We start from the raw sequence: 23,755 nt of genomic DNA, 5'->3' as shown, positions 1-23,755 counted from the left end.
GTGCATACGTGGGAACTGCTAAGACTATTCAGAGCAAGGATCTTGATCTTAGCACCTACACATACACATTACCTGTTTGAGTATAATGCATCCAATTAAGTATAACCTCTGGGGCTCTGTACCATCGAGTAACCACGTAGCCTGTCATTTCACTATCTGTATGCCTTGCCAGCCCAAAATCCAGAATCTAGATTGGAAGAACAAAATGAATGCAGAGACATTCCAACTGGAGACAATAGAAAAAGTGAACATTTCACATAGATGTTTTCTTGCTGCAATGTAAAATTTTGAAAGAAACAGCATACAAGTTACGTTTCAGAATGCTTCTCTCTCCCATTTATGATACTTTAACAAAAATGGAGCTGCTGAGCTTTGTAAATATACTGAAGGAAACAGTAAATTCTTTAATTAATTTTATTAAAATATTGGTCAAATATTTCATTCTACTAACAAAACTCCCTGTCCAAGGAATCACCATCAAACCTTTCCAGGATTACCTAAGGTAGATTGCTTCCTTACTTATATGGCCCCCATTCTTGTCGCAGCGAAGTGCCACACAATCTTTAATGTATTCATTCTAATAGCACCCCTATGAGGTAGGGAAGTACTATTATCTCCATTCTACAGATGGGGAACAGAGGCAGAGAGACACTTGTCCAAGGTCACAGATGAAGTCTGAGGCAAGCCAGGGCAGGGAACTGAACCTAAGTCTCCCGAGTCTCAGGCTACTGCTTTAACCAACCTTCCTCTCTCTTCCTCTTCTGAAGGGCCTTTTAAGGAGTTCAAGGCCCACAGGTGATACATTCAGAATTATAAAGTTATATATGATTAAACTTACTTATTCATTAAACTATTATTGCAGCCTCTTGGATATTTATCTGTACAGCTAGCCATTTCCAGTGGCAACCACTTGAAAATACAAGTACAAGCCTGGGCCAACTTCTACAAAATGGTCCAAATCAGAGGACTAGCAGCAGGACCAGTTAAAGCAAGAGGCCAACAGTGAACAGGCTCATAGCCAGCAGTGAGAAATTACTAACCAGAAAAGTTAGCCTCCTGGATGAAGTGAATTAATAGATTTATGGCAAAAATGTACCCATCCACTGGCTTGTTGAAAAATAGAACTGAATGGACACTCTATGGCAGGGAAGATTTAAAAAACATAATGCATGCTTGAATATGTAGATCTACTAATGAAATAACAGCTAAAATTTCCATGCTTACCAGACTGCACGGATGCCTTATGGACAGAGATTTATATTACAAACACTCATTGATGCTGCAAAAGACACAGTATTTGTAGCATGTGGACTATAATTCAACCATTTAAAATACTTCACTATTCAATAAAATAGTATCATCACTCTCCTGACACTAATGAAAAAGGAAAATTATATTAGGTTGTTATTCATGGATGCAGGATGTAAAATGTAAATATTATGGCTTTATTCTCACTGCATCACATTAACATAATTTCCATATTTCATATCAGCTGAGGTGTCAACTGCATTTAAAACAGAAATGGGATGCAAAGTGGAAAGAGAGATCTGCTATGTTTACCAATAATTTCCACCTTGCTCAATGGCACTTAATCCCTGTTTTGTACTACATCACCCATAAACTTTCTCATTTAAATACTGGACACAAGGCAAATAAATATCTTCTGAAACAGGATAGCAAGATATACTTTTAAATGAAGCATCCAGACATCCTATAACAATGTTCTCCACTAGATCTTCACAAGACACCAAAGAAAAGAAATGCAACACTTTTATGGTCTGTATCATTTACATTAAATTTATTATTACTTTATACAGTTTTTTTTGATTTGCCAGACTAAGATCTGTGGTTTCACTGAGCGCTAGAAACAATTTCAATATATTGCAAATATTGGTGTATTTATTTAGTAAAGGTAGCTAACAATTACAAAAATAGTTAGTAACATATGTTATGCATAGGGTTGGGCAAAATGTTTCACACTTTTTTTTTTGTTGAGAGGTAGACAAAAAATGCAGATACAGTAACACAGAAATATTTCACAAATTTGTGTCAGTTTTGCCAAATTGTTCTGGTAAGAAAAAATAGCTTCCCTCCCCACACAAAAAAAATTTTGTTTTGACATTTTTAAGTGGAATGTTTCAATTTTTCACTTTGAAATAACCTTCTGTTTTAGCATTTTTGTTAATTTTATTACAACATTTAAAAAAAATTAAAATGGTCAAAATCTAAAAAAAACCCACCCCATTTGGCTTAACTTGAAATATCCCCCTCCTACTTTTCAATTTACTGAAAATGTTTAAAAAATGGGTTTTGGTTCAATTCAAAATGGAATTTAAAAAACAAGTTTTGGAATGTCAGCAAACAAAAAAATCCATTATTTGCCCAGCTGTAGTCATGCAGCCTTTTTAGGATTTTCATTTTCTTTTGTACAGAGTTAATGTTTATTCATTCTTATGAACAGATTTCTAATTATAATGGCTAAGACTATCACAGTTAAGGTTGCACTACAATTTCCATATCAAACAGCTATTTTCATACATTCTTGACCTAAACATTTAACCTTTTGGCCTGGAATTTACCATAGTGGAAAGTGATTTTTTGAACAACTTTGGGCACAATTGCTTTAGCTACTTTAAAGTTAAGAATAGGATGGTGGAAAACATATCTCCCCACTACAAAAATAAATACATAAATAAATATATAAAACTCCAGCTTCTCACCTTAATAACAAAACACAACTGAACTTTGACACTTCAAAGACAGTCTATAAACAGGCCTTAATGTCCAGTATGCATTTTGTTAAAAGTGTAGGGGGAAAAAAATAAGTTTGATGACTTTGAAAATGCATGACCGAGCATGTGCTTTAGAAAGTTATGCTAAGCTCTTAGCTGGGGATTTAAAGATGGATGTGGCGCACAGTTAAGAGAACAGCTATACCCCACAGGCCCATTAGCTGTGGAGAAAGAGGCTTTCAAATTATGCTCATAAAAGCAGTGGAGTTTATTAATTCTGTATGTTAGTGAACAGTGAACTTGTGCACCTTGCAAGCTCTGCAAAATGTTTCACTCCCAGGGAAGGTGGCAGAGGTTGTTAAGTTTTTAAAGCTGCAGGTATTGTAGTGATGAGATTACAGCCTGTTTGGAACCAAATTTCCCCAATTCTGGACAGAGGCATTATAACTCCACTGAAGTCAATGGAGTTACACTGGCATAAATGAGACAAGAATCAGGCCCTTCACCTGCATTTCTTACACAGACTAGTCTACCTTTTATAGATTGCTCCCTGCTGTTTACAGGTACCAGGTGTCTTTTCACAACTGATTCCTGATAATTACCGACCTTGCATATTTCTTTCTCCATTTTTATAAAATAAACTTTAGAAATTACTGCAACATTAAGCAAAGTTAAGTACTTGAAAGTCAGTAAATGTCTTTATATGATCTTAATTTATCTCAGGGGTATGCAACCCATGGCACTTGTGCCAAAGGCGGCACACAAGCTGATTTTCAGTGGCACTCACGCTGTCCAGGCCCTGGCCACTGGTTCGGGGGGGCTCTGCATTTTAATTTAATTTTAAATGAAGCTTCTTAAACATTTTAAAAACCTTATTTACTTTACATACAACAATAGTTTAGTTATATATTATAGACTTATAGAAAGAAACCTTCTAAAAACATTCAAATGTATTACTAGCACGCAAAACTTTAAATTAGAGTGAATAAATGAAGACTCGGCACAGCACTTCTGAAAGATTGCCGACCCCTGATTTATCTTAATACTCGTTTATCTAAGGTTATAGTATCCCTTTAACAAGGGGAATCTGCAGTGGCTGGATCCACCAGGTTAAATCTGCTTTATTAGCAGACTTAAGGCTCCAGAGAATTGGAGGGAGCCTATATTATATTGAGAGCTGGGCAGGAAATAGTTTCCCATCCTGCACACATTTTCAGTATTTCAAAATCTTTTCCATTTCACATTGGAAGAAAACCGAGACCTTTTGAATTTTTTGTTTTGTAACAAAATGACACCTACCCACGAATAGCCAGTATCCCTATGGTTACGGCATTCACCTGGCACGTGGGAGACAAAAGCTCCTACTTTAACTCTCTCCTACAGTTTCTTTGCCCTAACCACTGGGAATTTGCTACTTTAGGATGGGTCTCTCTCTCTCTCTCTCTCTCTCTCTCACTTTGAGCAGAAATTCTGGCCTGGACCTAAAAAACCTGCTCAATACAAGTTTTGACCCTTTCACATGAAAAAGATTTGATTTTGCTGAACCAGCATTTTCCAACAAAAATGTTTTTTCGACAGATTCCCAACCAACTCTAATTACAGTGTCTTGGTGCAGGTATGGCACGTTAAAGTTGTGCACTAAAACTTAACTTTTCAGTGTGCCAACTCTTCCAATTTTATCATGAATCTTGTGCTGCTGAATGGTTTTCTTAAAGTCCCAGTCCAGGAGTCATGCAACTAGGGGAGAATTTGAACAACTTTTTGTCCCATGTGTAACCAAAAGGCTCAAATACCGAGAGAAAGAGAAAGAGAGAGGGGGAAAAAAACATCCCAAATCCCAAATTTATTATTGTTTAAAATTTTCATTATTTATAATCCAATCTCATAATTTTTTGAAGCCTGACTTATGATTTGTGAATGCTTGGTGTTGACAATACTGCTTTTTACTTCCTGATTTTTGAATGATTGACTATGCACAGTTTTTGAGTTAATTGTTGAATCACTTACTAGCCTTTATGAGGGTGATGTTTATAACTTTGGCAACCCCTCCAATAAGATAGCTCACATAGAAACAATTTCCACAAAATAAATAAGACTGGAAACCTTGAGGAGAGAATACCTTTTAATTCATTAGAAAGACAAGGCATGCGAGGTAATATCTTTTATTTGACCAACTTCCATTGGTGAGAGAGACAAGCTTTTGAGCTATACAGAGCTCTTCTTCAGGTCTGGGAAAGGTACTAAGAGTGTCACAGCCGAATAGTAAATAAAAACAGATAGTTTAGCATAAATAGTTAGCACACATTCTAAGGGAACCATTCCAGGTGAAGTGGCAGCTGGGAGCAGTCTGAATCTACTGACCTCCTATAAGGGATATAACCAGAAGTCTTATAATAAGCTGACCGAGACATGTATAAATCACATTTAATACAGATTTCTTATTTGCTTTTTCATAACAAACTCTCCACTACAATTAAACAAATACATATTGTGTATTTTGCATAATTATTTCTGGACAATAAATATTATGCTCTAACACACTGATGGATTGGAAGATTCCCAAGACAGAACAGAAGCAGAGTGATAAAATCAGATTCAGTATTTCAGCTTAATGATCTAAAGCAAAGCTTGCAGATGCCAACGCCTATTTGCACAACAGTTCAACAGGAATCTGCTTAGGGCAGACTCATATGCAGGGACAATTGAACAGAAGAAACATCTCATACCTCTTTCCACGTATAAATGTCTTAGAAGCAGAAGCGCTGACTTCCTAATTTCCCTGGGGGTGCCTGACTCTGCTCTGCCCTAGCTCCTACCCTACTCCACCCCTTCCCCCAGACCCCATTCCCGCCCCTTCTTCCCCCCTCTCCACCCTTGCCCTTCTCTTTCTGCCCCCTTCCGCCTCCTCCTCGAGCATGCCCTGCCCTCACTCCTCCCCTCCCCCCCTCCTCCTGCATGCTGCTGAACAGCTGATCTGTGGAGGTAGGAGATGCTGGGGGGAGGGGAAGGAACTGATCAATGGGGCCACTGGTGGGTGCTGAGCATCCACTATTTTTTTCCCATGGGAGCTCCAGCCCTGGAGCACCCACAGAGTCGACACCTATGCTTAGAAGATCTTAAATACTTGCCCCTAATTAACAAAAAAATTACCAACTGTCCAATTAAAGGACACAAGCTATTCTGGAAACCAACTAGAGCCAGTACTGCTGTTAGGAAACTTTACAGCATGCATTTAGCATTGTCACTGGCTCTCCCAGTTTCAGTGTCTTTTTAAAAGAAACAAGAGCCTCATTTCTGATGTGTAAATTTAGGGCCAGATTCTGATATCCTCACTCATGTTGAATAGCACTGTACTGAAGTGGATGGGACTAGGTCTGGTGTAAAATGGTATTCAATATGAGAAAGGGTATCACAGCAATGCCCTTACACACTAGCTGCCTTTTGGCAACATGGACATTAACTCTTTTGGGAAAAGTCAGTTTGTTAGCTGAGTGACTACATGACAAAATAAGTAGCTATTCATACAGTTTATGTATTACACATACCTAGACCTGAAGTAGAGCTCTTTGTAAGCTCGAAAAGCTTGTCTTTCTCACCAACAGAAGTTGGTCCAATAAAAGATATTACCACACTCACCTTGTCTAATATGGCGACAACAACACTGCATACATACCTACACTGATTATTATAGTTAATACAATTATAAGGGAACATACACCCTTACAGCAATCCACTCTGCAAACCACAGGCTTGTGTATAAACAGTCTTCTTCTTATATCCACTCTAACGCAGCCAATTTCAATTTTTACAGTAGGCTTTGCCACCCCTCCTCCAACGCTGTAGGGAATTCCTGGGTGTTGCTCTCAGCAATAACTTGTGGTTGTGCTGTCATTATTATGACCCGTGCCATAGGCTTGCTCACCTAACAGTTATCCTCTGCACATCCAATTGTTATGTGAACTCATTACCAATACTTAGTATCATAGTTGAATTTCCTTATCCACCGAAGCTTTTTGAAGGAAAATGTTAAATAAGATTGCAACTAATATTGATTTTGATTGATATTGAATTTGATACTTCACTGTTTTGTCACGGTTTTTTAGAAACAACAATCCTTTGGCCAGTTTCAAACCACCTGACATTGCTCATATTCAAGCGAATGTGATGTAATTTAAAAAGCAGGATTTTATATGACACTACTGAATGATACACAAAAATCCATACAGACAACATCCACTGAATTCTATTTTTTTTAAAAAGCAGCAATTGAGTGTATTTGGCAAAGTTTTTCCTCTAGAAATTGTGCTACTTGCTTGGTTCCATAATCCTCTCGGAGGTCAATCATCCAATCAGCTGCTTGCAATCACTCAGAGTTGTGTAGATACACCCAATGAGATGATTAGGCTTTTGATGTTCAGGTTTCCTCCCCCCCTCCACCCCCCCCAAAATAAGTTCCATTATTTTAGTATGGATTGAAGTCAGACATATGGGACAACAGTATTCAGAACCACTCTTCTTTTGGAAGACTGGTACCACATTTGGTTCTTCCTCCTGCTAACGTCCTGGGACCACATTTGGTCCTGCCTCACCTCATTTTCCTGGTAATTCCCATATCTCCATGGCTCTTCAAAAGCCACAGGGTAAAATCCTAGCCCAACTGAAGCCAACAGGAGTTCTGTCATTGACTTGGTTTCACCCATGTTCTCCTATGTAGTGTGTTTGTAACAAATGCAACTGCATACTTCAAGAACTGTTTCCTACCTTCAATTCACAGTCTTCATTTACTGCTAAATTTCCAGGCTTCAGATCCTGTAAATATATCAAGTTTGAGATGGACTTTTACAACAAAAAGAAAAATACACTTTATAAATAAAAACACTTGCGTTGTGTGAAGGAAATTGTGAAAGTAGGGCAATTTCTTGCAGTAGCATTGAAAAACCTTATTGAATGTTATAAGCTTCAAAAGTACTATTTTAAACAATGTGCCAGACAAGAAAGAACTTCTGGGACAAACAAATGTAAGTGGGTTTCCTAGAAAATACCGATGAGGAGATGAATGCAAATTCCCAACTCTGGCCCCAACCTTTTGAAGTTATATCCTGAGAAGAGAACTATTATCTGCTGATTACCTATTCCCAGAATCTGAAGATCAAAAGGCTCAAGCTATATAAAGGGGAAACAGACATTCCTGGAGTTGCTTGTTCTGAGTAAAAGCTGTTATGAACTTGTAACCATAGAAAAACCCTGGTGGAGTTTGAAAGATAGACCATCTACCAAAGTCTTTGCTGCAGTTGGGGTGATCTCTGGTAAGCTTATTAATAGGGCCCTACCAAATTCCCAGCTGTGAAAAACGCCTCACAGACCGTGAAATCTGGTCTTTTGTGTACTTTTACCCTACTCTACAGATTTCATGGGGGAGACCAGCATTTCTCAAACTGGGGGTCCCGATCCAAAGAGAGTCTCAGTGGGGGGTCACAAGGGTATTGTAGGTGGGGGCTGCAGTATTGCCTTACTTCTGCACTGTGTTCAGAGCTGGGTGCCAGAGAGCAGTGGCTGCTGGTCAGGCGCCCAGCTCTGAAAGCAGCACCCTGCCAGCAGCAGCGCAGAAGGGAGGCAATACCATACCATACCATGCTACCTGTACTTCCGCACTGCTGCCTTGAGAGCTGGGTGGCCAGAGAGCGGTGGCGGCTGCTGGCTGTGGTCCCAGCTCTGAAGGCAGTAGCACAGAGTAAGGGTGGCCATACAATACCATGGCATCCTTACTTCTGTGCTGCAGCTGGTGGCGGCACAGAAGTAAAGGTGACAATACCACAGTCCCCCTACAATAACCTTGAGACTCCACCCCCACAAGTCCTCTTTTGGGTCAGGACCCCTACAGTTACAACACCATGAAATTTCAGATTTAAATATCTGAAATCATGACATTTAATATTTTTTATATCCTATGACCGTGAAATTGACCAAAATGGACCGTGAATTTGGTAGGGCCCTACTTATTAGCATGTGTGTGGATTCTTTTGTTGTTTTTAATATGTTTTCTCTGTAATGCTTTCAGATAAGACTAAATAAGTTTGCTAGGAAAAATTGTATGGTGACTTATAATGGTGGAAATTACAACTGTTCACAGCTTCTGAGGAGAAAGCAAAGTGCAGAGGCAGGCTTTTATAGGCAGTCTGGCTTGCTGGGGGACTCAGAGTAGACAGAGAACTGTGCAGCCTGAAAAATCCTGGTCAAGAGAGAGTGAGACGTGGTCTCTACCCAAGAGCGGTGATGAATGGGGAGCAGGAAGCTTAAGAATATGTGCCCTTGGTGGACCATGGAGGGGGAATATAGGTGCAGTTGTCCTGAACTATGACAGAAGTATTCTTTTGATATAATCACTCGAAACAGCAACAGATGTATTCTACATTATAATCAAGACCAGTGCACAAAACAGGGAGCACAACCATGACATTGTAAAAATCTGGAGATACGTGGGGTCTTTCTGCAATTTTTTCTTATGGAATGAAATTCTGTTCTATTAACACAGTCTTGATGAAAAGTTTATTGCTACTGTTTGACTACAAAAAAAGAGAATTACCCTACATGCTTCATTAAAGTAATTAGTCTGGACATTAAAGCCTAACTGGGACTATTTAAAAACCAACATCGTTAAGTAAGGGATTCACATAAACTCAACTGAAATTAAATAGCTTTCTGTCACTGCTGTTAAGCCACATATGTGTTCTTGGAAGAAGTCTTCAATGAAAAGGCCATTAATATTAACTGTGTTTATTACAGCAGTGCCCAAGGGCCAACCAAGAACAGAGCCCCATTGTGCTAGGCATTGTACAACCAGAGAGGAGTAGACGGTCTGAAGAAATTACAATCTAAATAGACAAGGTAGACCTAGGGTGAGGGAAGAGCTATAACACATAAGCAAACTGTTAATATATATCAGTATGCACCTAAGCAGATTGTTTACCCACCTGGAATGCTCTTGAGTATTAAAGGAAATAAACAAGATTTTATGATCACACCCTTCTTTAGCCAGAACATGCTCTCCTGTCTTAGGCAAAGTTTGGATAAAAAGAGATTTCCTGTTAATTTGACTTGCTTGAATGGAGGCTGTTACTAGTTACATTAAAAAAATGCCAACAAGAAAGGGGCAAGTCTTGATCTCCCCACTGCCTCATAGCAACATCAGTATCCTTCTCCATTTAATTGCTGCTAGACTTTGAGACTATAGATAGGGGAGGATACTCAAACAATCTGAAAAACTCAGACCCTTAAATTTTATTATACAAGATTAATGATCTGTAGAGATTCCAGATTTAGGGAGAAAATCTGAGCAGAATATCCCCACAACTCTTGCAGATTTATGTCAACTACACCATAAAACAAGATGCTTGTAGAAAATTTCTGCACAACTTTCCAATTGTCCATCCCAAGAATGGATGAAGAAAAAAAAAAAGAGCAGGGGATATGGACTATTTACATCATAGGGGCCTTGAAGAGAGAGAAGGGAGACTTCCAGTTGCAGAGGCTCTACAATGGAATTGAAAGATGATTAGTCAGCAGGGGAAATTTAGAAAAAGCTGTCTGTCAAGCTTAGACTATGACTACAACAGCTTGGGGGCTAACACTCACACTTAACTGAAGTGTTACATCATGTTGGGTTTGTGATGACTGATATAATTTCCAGCAGTCAAATTGAAGTCACATGGGTGAAGTAAATTTTTTATGATGCTCCTGGTATGGTACTACAAAGGACTGTTTTCTTCTGTTGGTTAAGGTACGACAGCCAAGTCTTTGTGGAGGATTGGTGAAGTCTGCAAGTACAAGGGCAGGCAACCCACAATGTTGTCATTTCAACATTCTCACACTGATTTTGTGAGTGCTTTGGTGGGATTTTCAAAAGGAATCAGAAAGGCCAGTTTTATTTGAGTCCACAAAATTTTGATGAAAAATATTCTTGTCAAAATATTCAGTGGAAATTTCTGACGTTTTGCATTGTGGCTGAAAATTTTTCAGTTTTTATGTGCTGTTTTTCAATTAATTTTTTTAAAAAACACCCTTTTCATGCAAATTTTATTTAAGTCTAAAATCCAATTTTTTGAGGGAAATTCTCAGACCAGTTCCAGTTTAGTCCTGGCTATGTTCTGAAATCCCCTCTGTGGGGGCCATATCAATTAAAAACATCCACCAAAATTAATTAAGTCAAGAATGGTGTGATAACTATATCTATGGACATAAATGCACACCGAACTTGTCTACAGAATACGAATAAAAAACCACAAGTATTTTTAAATACTGTTCTTCACTTACCACGGGGAATTAGCCTGCTGAATGATATACGGTGAAAACAAAAAGATCTGTTAACTGACACTTGCTGAACTCTCAATAAATTATTTCAGTTCTGCTGAAAAAGTAGCCTTATATGGTGCTAAGTTGATTTGAAATTAATAACAACACTTTCAGAAAACATGAGTCAATCAAATGTGTTTGTCATATAAAAAAATTGAAATATCAGTAGAGGCCAAGTAGAAAAGTAAAGGGAGATCACAATGGTAGAGGCAGGTGATAATCAGGTTTACAATCAATATTCAAGAAAAAAAATACAAGTGTAAGTAATTTTATGACACAATTGCAATTCATTTACCCTAAGGATTTCCTGCCAGAGAGATTAGAGAATGATTTCAGAGGAAGGTCACACTGGACTCCTAAAACTAAATTTAAGGTATAAGATTATTTTTACTTTCTAAAGGAAGTCTCAGGTATAAAGCTGCTGCTTTTTTCAACCTATAATCATTTCTGTAGCTCTATTTGAATATTGATATTGAATCAGGTCACCACGTTTCCTCACTTTTAATTTCCCTCATAATCATTTTTGTGTCCAAACTCTCCGGTATTGTTAGGAAAAATAAAATTATCCTGAAATTTAAACTGCACAATCACAAATTAGGTTCAGATACCTCTGGTAAACCTCAGATTGAAGAAAGCATGTGCTGTATGACTGCAGTCATCAGATTTAAGCACAAGTTTAACTTTAGGAAAACAGATACTCAGCTTTAAGCATGTGCGTAAGCATCCTTCCTGAATAGGTATCCTTTCCAGAATAAAGGCCTGAATGCAAACAAACCTGAAAGTAATCTTAAAAACACATTTTACCTTGTTGAAATATTTTCATCCTCTTTCCAGGGCTCTGTGTGAGGATGCTCAAGTTTTCAAGACACACATAACTCAACATAATGGATGTCGAAGGACTAAGTTTTAGAGAAACTGATGTTTATACCATACTGAGCAGCACTGGCTATGTTCTGATAGGGACATGCCAATGTGTACATTCCAGTTACTAGGAACTTCTGTAGTTCCATAGACAGTTTGGTAAATAAGAGAGAGAATATTGTTGTTACATTACTATTATATCTAATAACTTTGGTTCCTCAAAGGGGCAACCAGAAAGATCAAAAAAGCCAGACTGAGATGTGTGTAATGTTGATTTTTGGTATTTAGCAATTTGAATTAGACAGTTTTGACAGTCCACTTGGAATAGTGTGCGATCTGCTATTGTGTCACATCTTTGAATAATGTCGAGCATGACGATAGATTCTCTAAGATCATTATATAACCAGTTGGAGTTAATGAAAATCTCTGTGTTGTTTGGATTTGTAGTCTTAATTTAAATGCTCAGGGGCATAGCAGTTTTTACTCAGATAAGGGACTTTTCTAGATTTGTAAACCACGTCAACTTCTAACAAAAACCACCAGAAGGCAGATATACCCGCCTTCTCCGAACTCTTTAGAAGAATGGTTCTGCCTGGGTTCCACCTCGGACTGTCCCAGCTCGTTAATGATTCCAACAGTCCCACAGAAATTTCCATAGAGAGGCAGAGCAGTTACTGATGAATATTCTACTGGTATAAATTTTAAACAGAAAATTCCATTTTGTGCAGAGATTCTGCAACAAACTTATAATGGGTGCATTAGTAGCAGTTATGTCCATATGCAGTGCTTTACGAACACTAAACAACCAATCAGGGATGGATCATAACTGGAACCTAAGTGGCAGGAAGTGACAGTAAGGCCCACCTATCAGCTTTGTGTACTAGGAGTGCAGAGGAGCTTCGAACTTGGTACAGAGCTCAGGCAAATGAACTCCTTGCCTTCTGGGCAGCCTCCACAAATCCTGCCTCTATCCACCCCCAAAAAGAACCATGAAGTTAAGCCATAAGCCCTACAGTTGCACGAAGAAAGGAGAGTCACAGATGGGTGTTAGGGTTGTCCTGGAATCTCCAGGAATTAAATATTAATCTTTAATTAATGATTATATCATGTGATGAAACCTCCAGGAATAGGTCCAATCAAAATTGGCAAACCTAACTGGTGTCCTAGCCATCTTCCTCAGCAGACATATTGTGTATTTTAGTTTTAGATCTTTTTTACAGGAAACAGACCAGCACAGGAAGTAGTAATTCAAGGTGTACACTGCTTAAAAACTGGAATAATAGTGACAAGGATGAAGATGCCTCCCATGCATGTATTGGTTTTGTGTATTCTTTCCCTTTGTTGTATTTCAATGGATACATCAGATCATTTAAGGATCTAAATTAAGATCATATATTTAGCTACTATTATTGCTTTAGTGCAAGGGGAAACAAACCTTCATAGACAAAAAATTATTTATTTTTTCTTTTCATGTATGAAATCGAGTGTCAGTACTGGGAATCCAGTGACCTGTACCCCTACTTGAAGATCAGGCCCAGTGTAGTACAGGCAAGAACACAAGTTTCCAATGCGCTACACATACAATTTTAAAAGCAATGCTGTTCAGAATCCTTTAATCTCTGCCATTGCAAAGACTAAATAACTCATCCTTCGACATTACACAGAGGTTCCTTCTCTCACCTGACATAACTTGTTTTGAAAGCCAGCCTGCTCTTGAACTGCTTACAGCAGTGAGTTTACAAGCCCCATCTTTGCATTCCTAGTGCTGCTTTCATGTTGGGCCATATCTGTCTGCCTTTGGCTTTATGTTCTCCTATACTACCCTTAGCTGATGCAATTATAAAATAGTTTCTTGTTTTGACATAATATGCGCAGAGGGTGCAAGACGAGTCATAACAAGAAGTGCAAATAGTGAGTAGGCCTGGAAAGGGACTCATATACTGGACATTTTCAGCTGGAGGATCATTCCATTTGTGAATGCCTGCAAGACCAGACAGTTCCAGCATCATCACTAGGGAATGAAAACACCTCCCATACGCCCTCCAAAGACTGACTATGTAGAGAGAAGATGTGTGTGCCATGGAACATAGCCTGGTAGTACTACTTCTACCACTGACTGGAGGACACTGGAACTATTACATGCTATTTATTTCATGGATGGAAGGGTGAAGTGTATCAGGATGAGAGAAGACTGCTTAAACAACGGGAAGTCCTGTCACTTGGACAGAGAGTCTTGAGAGAATTCCTATGGAAAGTATTTGTTAGAAGTCAGTCTCCCAGCAAAGACTGGTAACAAGGAAAGGGTAGACATTTCCCAACAATGGCCAGTTTTATTTTTGAGCAACAAGTATGTCACAATGACCAAAATTCCAAATTGTTTCTTAATGTCTTCTCACTGAATCCCCTAATACTTCAGATGCTAAGACAGAGTGCAAAACTGTACGTAGTTGGGAAGTAAACAGTAGGCCTAGGGACTTTTGCACAAGAATGCAGGATCTAGAAACAGGAATTGTAAAAGAATTTCAGCCTCGGGAACTTTAGTAAAAATGGGCCTCAGCCACCTTCAGGGAAGAGAATAGTTTTCCTTAAACATCCTACTTTTGCTAATGGTCTCTCCCCCACCATACTTAGGAATGAGTGTTAGAAATCTAAAGGAGGAAAAAACAACTCATTTAAACACGTTGGATATAATTTACATGTTTACTGAACACTCTTCTTAATAGAGAGATGGTGAGACCAAATTATTTAGCACTTCATTTCTGATGCCAGGTTTTTTTCATAAATGTTTGGTTTTTTGTAAATCAAGATATTTGAATCTACATTGCAGTGTACCCCAATATTGAGGAAACTACTCCAGCTTAGTTCAGAATATTTTCATTTTGACAGAGATTCTCTGTAAAATGGGATTTTGCACTCTCCTATTATGGATTTTTACCCATTCTCTCACAAAAGTATCTATTAGCAGTGAGATTTAGACCATGTCAGTCATTTCCCTCACAACACTGTCACCATTTCATCTTAACAACTGGTCTTATTTCTCTGATTAGGATGAACAAATTGACTTGTAGTACAGGAAACTTGGGAATGGCTAAAAGGCAAATTTTGGTACCTATGCAAATTCAGTTCAGTGAGTTACTGCACCCTGTTGGTAAACTCTTCATCATCAGTCACCTGATAATAAGTGTTCTTGGTGCACACAAAATATAATATGAATCTTCCCACTGACTTCAACGTATTTTGGACCAACTCCTTGGAGCATTTTAGAGTATAACCAATAGAGGAAGATATGGCAAGGGAGTTTGAAAAGTGAAATCTAGTGAATATTTTTAAGGGGAAAAAAAGGGAATGACTGAATTTAGTACTCATGAAAACAGCAGTCTAATAGCACCAAGTTGAGTCTAACGTAACAAGGGCTGGTGCTGTGGAAGTGTCACTCAGACAAACACCACTGCAATGTTCCTGCTTTTAGTTAAGTTCCTTAGAGACTTTTCCAGCTAGACACAGTGCTTGCTCAGAGTGAATTATCACAGGGAAAAGATCCAAAGTATAGTGACATGGATGACAGGTGAAGTAGTAAAGATTATTGTTGAATGTCTGATTCACAATATGAAAGGACTAAAACATCAAAAATTAATGGATGAATAAAGCCGTACATTTTTGCTGATAATGCTGAGGTTACTAGAGATGCACTCCTCCATATGACCAGATGGAAAGCAGTTTTGCAAATAGTTAAGGGAATCATTTCTATTGAAAGATACAGTAAGATTAGGGATCGAGCTATACTGATTTACTAGGATTATCTCAGCATTTCTGCAAGATTTGCTGGAACTGGAATGCCCAAGTTTCTCCAAACCCTGGGATTTTGGGTCACCTACAGAGCTTCCTCCTATTTCCTCTTTACCCAGTGTGCTGCTTTGAGTGCTTCATACATCAGCTCTTCACACCTGCTTCTCCAGCTTCCTATGAATGCAGTGCTTCTGATTAGCAGAGACAGACACATCCTTTGGGGCTCACAAAGCCTACTTCTCTGGGTGGCTCTATGATTGTAGGGGCCTAAATATGTCAGGGCTAATCTATGTATTTTTTTTCACAGTAGGTTTCTTTTCCTTGTGAAGATATCCTAAAAAGGTAAATCAAGCCCTACAGTTGGAAATTCAGAATTGATTTTTTTTCTCCTGAAGATCCCATCTACCCCACTACTGTCAACTCAGGCTGGTCTTTTAACATTCATGAAACCCTTGAGCACAAAACTTTTTACTTGGAGCCAGGGACAAATGAATAAATGAGGGACAAGATAAAAATATATACACTAAATCTGGAGAGAGGAGAAACAATACAGACACAAAGGGATAAATGTTATGAAGTAGTGGAGTGAGGTCAGAGGGAGGTTGAAAACAGCACTCCCAGGCACCAATCACCAGAGTATCCAGGCACAATGTGTCCTGTCTTTTGGCCTTCAATGTTTGAAAGGTCCCATGTAATTAGAAAGAAAACTGGTTAGAATCTGATCAGGCATGATAGCCTGGATCATTTAAGGCTTGATCTGCAGTTTACAAAGCACAGGGGGATCCACTCCACCCATATTAACTTCAGTGAAACTCTGCATGAGTGCAGGCTCTTCTTGTGGTCGTAAATTGCAGGATCCAGACCTTAAGAACAAACATCACAGAGAAAGGAATTGCCAAAAAACTATACATCTATTCAAAATTCTGCTATTCCATGGCAAACTGCATAGAGTTTGTCTCCCAGGGTGAAGGGAATTCAATTCTACAGAAATGGCTGTCACTGTGGAAAAGACAGGTTTCAGCCTGCCAAAGTAGGTCAAGGCCACTTTCAGCAATTAAATCTCAACTGTATGCTAAAATTGTTGTTGAAGCACAGCGTGTTATTAAGGACAGAATACAGCATCTTTTATAAGGAAGCTCTCCTCTTTTTGGATGCACAGCTTTTACTAGAAGGAACAACAAAAAATAAACAACCTACTTAAAAACCAAAACAACACACACTGTACTTTAAAAGTGTAGAGTCAACGTTTTCATTTGCATTCCTATATAGAATGAGACAGTATTCTAATCTTCCATTTATAGGAATCAATTCAGAAACATGGGGGTTCCAAAATATTTTTCTGGGTTGTTTTTTTTCATTCATGGTTCAAAAATAGAATGTTAATGATAATTGTCTATTTAATAAAGACAGAAAATATCATATTGCCTCTATATAAACTCATCATATGCCCACATCTTGAATACCCGCATGCAGATGTGGTCGCCACATCTCAAAAAAGATATATTGGAATTGGAAAAGGTTCAGAAAAGGGCAACAAAAATGATTAGGAGTATGGAACTGCTGCCATATGAGGAGAGACTAATAAGTCTGAGACCTCTGGAAAAGAGACAGGTAAGGGGGAATATGATAGAGGTCTATAAAATCATGACTAGTGTGGAGAAAGTAAATAAGGAAGTGTTATTTACCTCCTTCCCATAACACATGAACTAGGGGTCACGTCAATGAAATTAATTGTAGTCAGGTTTAAACAAACAAAGGAAGTATTTTTCACACAACGCCCAGCTCACTGTGGAACTCTTTGCCAGAGGATGTTGTGAAGGCCAAGACTATAACAGGGTTCAAAAAGGAACTAGATATCTTCATTGAGGATAGGGTCCCTCACTGGCTACTAGCCGGATGGGCAAGGATGGTGTCCCTAACCTCTGTTGCCAGAAGCTGGGAATGGGCCGAACAGGGGATGGATCACTTGTTCATTCCCTCGGGGCACCTGGCATTGGTCACTGTTGGAAAACAGGATACTGGTCTAGATGGACCTTTAGTCTGACCCAGTATGGCCGTTCTTATGAAAGCCAGGTGAAACAAAACAGAGAACAAAGAAGATGGAAATCTGTTTATTTAGCTGAAATGAGGGAAAGACAAACATACACACTGTACAGCAGTTTAATATACGAGACTGGATACTTCAGAGGTGATCCCATGTCATTTATAAACAGTATCATTATTAAAAGACCGTACATATGGAAGAATATTTCTGATAGCAGAAGGCTCTATCATCTATCAAATAAAGTATACAAGTACAATGATTGGAAGCTGAAGTTAGATAAATTCAGGCTAGAAACAAGATGGAATTTTAAAACAGTGAGAGAGAAATTACCATTGGAACAACTTACCTAGGGATATGGAGATTTCTTCAACACTTGAGCTTCTTTAAATCAAAATTAGATGTCTCTTTTTTAAAAAACCGCTTTAGCGTCATGTAAGATAGGGTTTAAGTATATAAAACAGTGAAATTCTGTAATCCTGTATTATGCAGAGGGTCAGAGTAGATGATCACAATGGTCCTTTCTAGCCTTAAAATTTATGAATATGTCTATTATCAAATAAAAATATCAAACCCTGAGATAGTATCAAACTGTGCTCCTCAAAATCACTGAAAAGTGATGCTGTTTCAATGGATACTTTTCCAGCATCTTTCATCCCCCATCATTTACAATTTTTTCTTTACAGATGGCTGATTCTTTTGTGGGGTGGAGGGATGAGAGAGGGTTTTGAAGATGTTCTAGCTTCTCTCAGCCACACTACACACTAATTTGTCACTAAAAATCCACAGAGTGTGTTAGCATGTTTTTTCTCTACACCAAGCCACCCCACCACCTCATGCTAGTAGACTTCGGGGATCCTTCAGATCTATTGAGAAAGGCTACATAAAAACGTTTACGAGATGGAAATATATTTAGAATTTTCATAGGTAATGTTAGAACCCTATTAGTCAAGGTAATTAAGCTTGTGAGGAATCCCATTGACATCAGTAGGATGAGTCATGTGCTTAAAGCAAGGCATGTGCTTTAGTGCCTTGCTGAATTGGGGCACAATTCTGTAAGATGCTGAGGAATCTCAACTCTCATTAACTCTAGCGGGAGTCAAGGAAGTCAGCACCTCACAAGGCAGATCTTTACTCTGGGATGCCTAAAGGTCTCTGTTCATCTTATCAAAAGGGGGTTAAAACAAATTTACAATAAGCACAGGTAATATGAGCATGAAAGCGATCCCCAGAGATAGTTAATTAAAATAAACAGAAGTAACATGAAGCAAAAACTGGAAAGGCATCACATCTGATGTCACAGTCTCCGTAGATACAGCAGGGGAAGCACTGTTCTCTTAACCACAAGCACTTTAAACTGACTTTGAAAAATCTGCAGATTAGCAAATAGGAGACTTGTAAAACTGACCATGTAACCTGGTGCTCTGCATGTCATATTTGAAATCCAAGTTTGATTCTTGGCTTGGGATCAAATCCTGGCTCCACTGAAATGAGTGCCATTTTCTTCCGCAGGGCTAGGATTTCACCCCTGGTTTCTAATTACCTCAGCTAGAGGAGGCTAGGTGTGCCAAAGAAGCAGCACCATCAACTGCTGGAGGAGGGATGGACTAAAATCACAGTAGTGACTTTTCTGGCTTGTTAAAATAAAAGTGTTGATGGCCTACAAGAGAGTCTTCATGGATCAAATATATTTGCAACTAGAAAATCAGACCATCAGGACAAGGGACTCACACTCCAACCTCCACACGTGATTTTTGAAAAAATATAAGCAAATATTCACCATCAAGAAACACATCCATTGTGGGGAATTCCAGAGCTCACAATGTCTATAGGGAGATTAAATTTTGCTCAGCTTTCAAACATTGCAAAATGTATGCAGCTCTCTAAACCAAATTTCTGAGAAAAAAATTAACTTGTGAAAGTAAGAAAGTAATAAAAATGGCAAACCTTTAGGCCCTTTAACATCTGATAGACCAGGAACTGGATTCGATCTTCAGTTAGTTTCTCATGCTTCATTATCTTACTCAAGTCTGTTCCCATAAATGGCATGACTAGGTAGCTAAAGAAAATGGAGTACAAAATAACTCCATCAAGTTTGTCAAAGTGAAACATACCCGTACATTACATCTCAATGATAATTAGAAATTACAGTTCTTACCATTTAGTTAAGCTACTGGTTAATTTGATCTCCCATTTATTTAAATACCTCTAGGACCAAATAATTTCTATTAAAAATAATATGACTTCCATGCTTTATTTTTATCAGTTATGATTGCTTGAAGCAGGTACTGAGTAACTCAATCACTGGTTATAGGGAGTTGTCAATTAATAGGAAATGACAAATTCTGAACAAGATAAAAGAGCCCATGGAAGATCTTTCTGTGCTTAAAAGATAACTAGATAAAAAGCTCTATAATTTACACATTGTTTACCTTAGAAGAACTATCATGAGTTATGCAAACCAGTGGGTACTATACATAACAAGGTCAACTACATACCTCAGTCAAAGTGACAGGAACAAGATCTGACCAAGTCAGAAGAGGGTATTACTGTAAGGCATGATTTCTCAACCTGGAGGTCATGAAAAAGTATCAGGGGTCATGACCACCCTGCACTCCAGATTCTAAATGGGAAGGGAGTCCAGGTATGGAAAAGGCTGAGAACTATTGCTGTATGTCAAGTAGATATTTCAGGCCTAACCTTAAGAATGGGACAGTTTGGGACCTCATGTTTCTGAGGGCCTTCAGTAAGCTCACAATTCAGAATCTAGCCTAATGTCCAACTCTGACAGGAGGACCAGCCTATAGCAACTAATATAGCCAAATACACTTCCAGCAGTTTAAGGATCAAACCTTAAGGCTGCACCTGCATATAAGGAAAACTAGACTCAGTTATGATGTGTGGAAATACACTTGGTTGTTGTCTGAACTAAAATTTCACAGAATTTGTCTTAAAGGGTTTTTCTTTGTTTAAAATCTATGGGTTTCAAATTTTATGTTCAGTCTTACAATAACTGAGGTTTGCCAACAGCATCAATGTCATTAAGAGAAAAATAGAAAAATTTATTCTCAAATTAAAGAAAGAGCAACAGACATTGAATGGTAAATCACAGAGAAAAGGGACAATAAGGTAGTTCCAAAGAACTTTGGCTGGAATTATCAGAAGAGCCTAAAAAAATGATGGCTCCTAATCCCTTTCAATGGGATTAAGCCCTAACTCCCCTCAAACTTCCTTTGGTGCAAAGTTTAAGTAATTTATTCAATACAATGTGGAGAAACAGAAGATAAGTGGAGGAGCGGAGAATGAAGCCTCTCTGCTCTCTATCAGTATATTTATGGCACATGAAAAAACATGGCTCACTGATAAAGTGGATGACCTGGACAATAGATTTTAACCTCAAATATATTGGTGTTCCTGAACAATGAAAGCATAGATGGACAAATTATTTTTTCCACAATCTTATCAAAGTCAATTATCGAGAGGCCATGAATATTTGAAGTGAGCTAGAAAGAACTTAGTGAATATTCTAGCAAAAATATAGGGTTTAAGGAAAAAATCTAGAGGATTTACTAATGACATTTTTGTTATTAATTACTAATTATTATTAGAGATATTCAAACATGCTGAAGGGATTCAGAAGCACTGATCCAGAGGTTCTCAAACTGGGGGTCGTGACCCCTCAGGGGTTCGCAATGTTATTGTGTGAGGGGTCACGAGCGTCAGCCTCCATCCTCAAGCTCTGTTTCACCTCCAGCATTTATAAATAATATTAAAAATATATAAAGAAGTTTTTAATTTATAAGGGTGGTTGCTATGTGAAAGGGGTAGGGTTGCCAACTTTCTAATAGCACAAACCTGAACTCTCTGGCCCCGCCCCATGTCCCGCCCCTTCCAGAGGCCACACCTATGCCCCATCCCTTCTCTGAGGTCCCACCCCCTGCTCGCTCCATCCCCCCTCCCTCTGTCGCTCGCTTTCCCCCACCCTCACTCACTTTCACTGGGCTGGAGCAGGGGGTTGGGGTGGGGGGAGGTGTGAGGGCTCCAGCTGGGTGTGTGGACTCTGGGATACGACTGGGGATGAGGGGTTTGGGGTGCAGGAAGGGGCTTATGACTAGGGTGGGGGGGAGTACAGGGGCAGGCTCCGGGAGGGAGTTTGGGTGTGGGAGGGGACTCTGGGCTGGGGAAAGGGGTTGGGAGTCCCTGGGACCCCTAGACTCTAGACACATGGGCAACCAGGGAGGTTCCTCGGCACGAGAGCTGCCCTCGAGCCCAGAGGCACTGCTCCCGCAGCTCCCATTGGTCATGGTTCCCAGCCAATGGGAGTTGCAGATCTGGCACTTGGGTGGGGGCAAGGCATGGAGCCTCCTTGAGCCTAGGGGCTGCAAGGATCTAGCTGCTGCTTCTAGGAGACACACAGAGCCAAGGCACGTAGGAAGCCTGCCTTAGCCCCAGTCCCCTGCTGTGCCACCAACTGGATTTTTAACAGCCCGGTTGGTGGTGCCGACCGGAGCTGCCAGGGTCCACTTTCAACCGGGCGTTCTGGTCAAAAACCGGACACCGGGCAACCCTAGAAAGTGATCACCAATACAAAAGTTTGAGAACTACTGCACTAATCCAACATTCAATGGAACTTGTGCGCCTAAATCCTTTAGATGCTTTTGCACATTCATTATTATATTTTGGTGACACAAAAGCACTGGTCGAGACAGGGACCCATTGCGCTGGGTATTGGATAAACATATGTGAAGATACAGTCCCTGCCCCACACCTATTACAATCTAAGGGCCTGGGCCTGTAATCTGATACATTTGAGTGGACACTTCCACCCATGAAGACAATCAAGAATTCCTTTAACGTAGGACAAAATGCAACCAGTGAATGTGATAAACAACATGATGGGAAGGAGGTTATTTGATTACACTAACTAGCTATATGTACGTATAACTCCCAAGGAGATTACTTAGATTCCTGGTACTCTGTGTGCTGGTAGCTCAGAGAGAGGCACACAGTCCCTAGTAGGAAGGGGGAGCCAAAGGCAGACTCAGAGTCTGCTTGGCAACCAACAGGGAGAGAGATGCCCTTCTCAGGGAGCTCAGGAGGAGAGGAGTCATTTTGGAGCAGTCTGGACTCTGGAGTCAGCCAGGGAAGGGGAAGGACTGGCCTCTGAGGACCTGAAAGCAAGATCCCTCTGCTTGGACCTTTCTCTCTCCAAAGGTGACTTCCAGTTTGTAGAGTTTTGATCTCTATGTGAGATCAGTCACCACATGGCCAGCTCTGCTCTGGCTGCTAGCCGGGGTTGCTGCCTGCTATGAGTGTGTCTGAGCACTGGGGTGAGAGACTAAAATCCAGAATTTACTATAGTTTTGTAATCTCCACCTTGATCCTTACACCCCTTTGTGGTAAGAGGAAATCCTGGCACCAAAAGCAGCCTGACTCCTGCATGAAGAGGACACCTGCCAGCAGTGGTTGTCAGCCCTCTGCAGTGACTGAGGAGTTCAGAGCCATCTCTGAACCTGAGGATCTGTGGTGGAGTTGTGAGTCACCAGCTTTTAGTTAGCTAGTCAGGGAAATTGTTTGAAAACCGCTTACCAGAAGCACCCTTTCAGGGGTGTTGCGGAGGGAGGCTCAAGCCCCTCCTTCTCCCCCCCGCCCCCCTAGTTTCATATTTGAGGTTTGCTAACAGCACATGCCCTACCCCCAGATGGAGCTTTTAACTGCAACACAACTCGAGTGTGATATGTGATGAGTTCTGTCCGGCTCCAAGCTTCCGCCTTTGGGGCAGGGAGTTTGCTTATAAACAGAGGCAGGGTGATTAAGATAACAAAAGGCTTTCATTAAATTAAATTAAGGATCATTAGATGATCCTGAAAGCATTGCCAGGCACTCCAGTTACAAAATAGGAAACAAAGGGTAGGAATAAATGGTGAAACTAGAGAGAGGTAAACAGTGATGTCTCCCAGGAGTCTGTAAAGGGACCTGTGCTGTT

The 23,755-nt window shown here is 39.6% G+C and overlaps 1 protein-coding gene across 1 annotated transcript in view; it reads right to left on the bottom strand.

The window, feature by feature from the left end:
- MAPK12 (mitogen-activated protein kinase 12) overlaps window positions 1-23,755 on the bottom strand; it is an 86,752-nt gene that overhangs the window by 16,901 nt on the left and 46,096 nt on the right. Inside the window, exons 4-6 of the mRNA XM_030549193.1 lie at window positions 19,717-19,828; window positions 7,494-7,568; window positions 73-187 (exon numbers count right to left, since the gene is read on the bottom strand). Of these exons, the coding sequence (XP_030405053.1) occupies window positions 73-187; window positions 7,494-7,568; window positions 19,717-19,828 (302 nt within the window). The remainder of the gene's footprint in view (window positions 1-72; window positions 188-7,493; window positions 7,569-19,716; window positions 19,829-23,755) is intronic.

The sequence above is a fragment of the Gopherus evgoodei genome, chromosome 1 (genome assembly GCF_007399415.2).
Source record: "Gopherus evgoodei ecotype Sinaloan lineage chromosome 1, rGopEvg1_v1.p, whole genome shotgun sequence".
Taxonomy (NCBI): Eukaryota; Metazoa; Chordata; order Testudines; family Testudinidae; genus Gopherus; species Gopherus evgoodei.
This window is presented reverse-complemented; position numbering and strand designations above follow the sequence as displayed.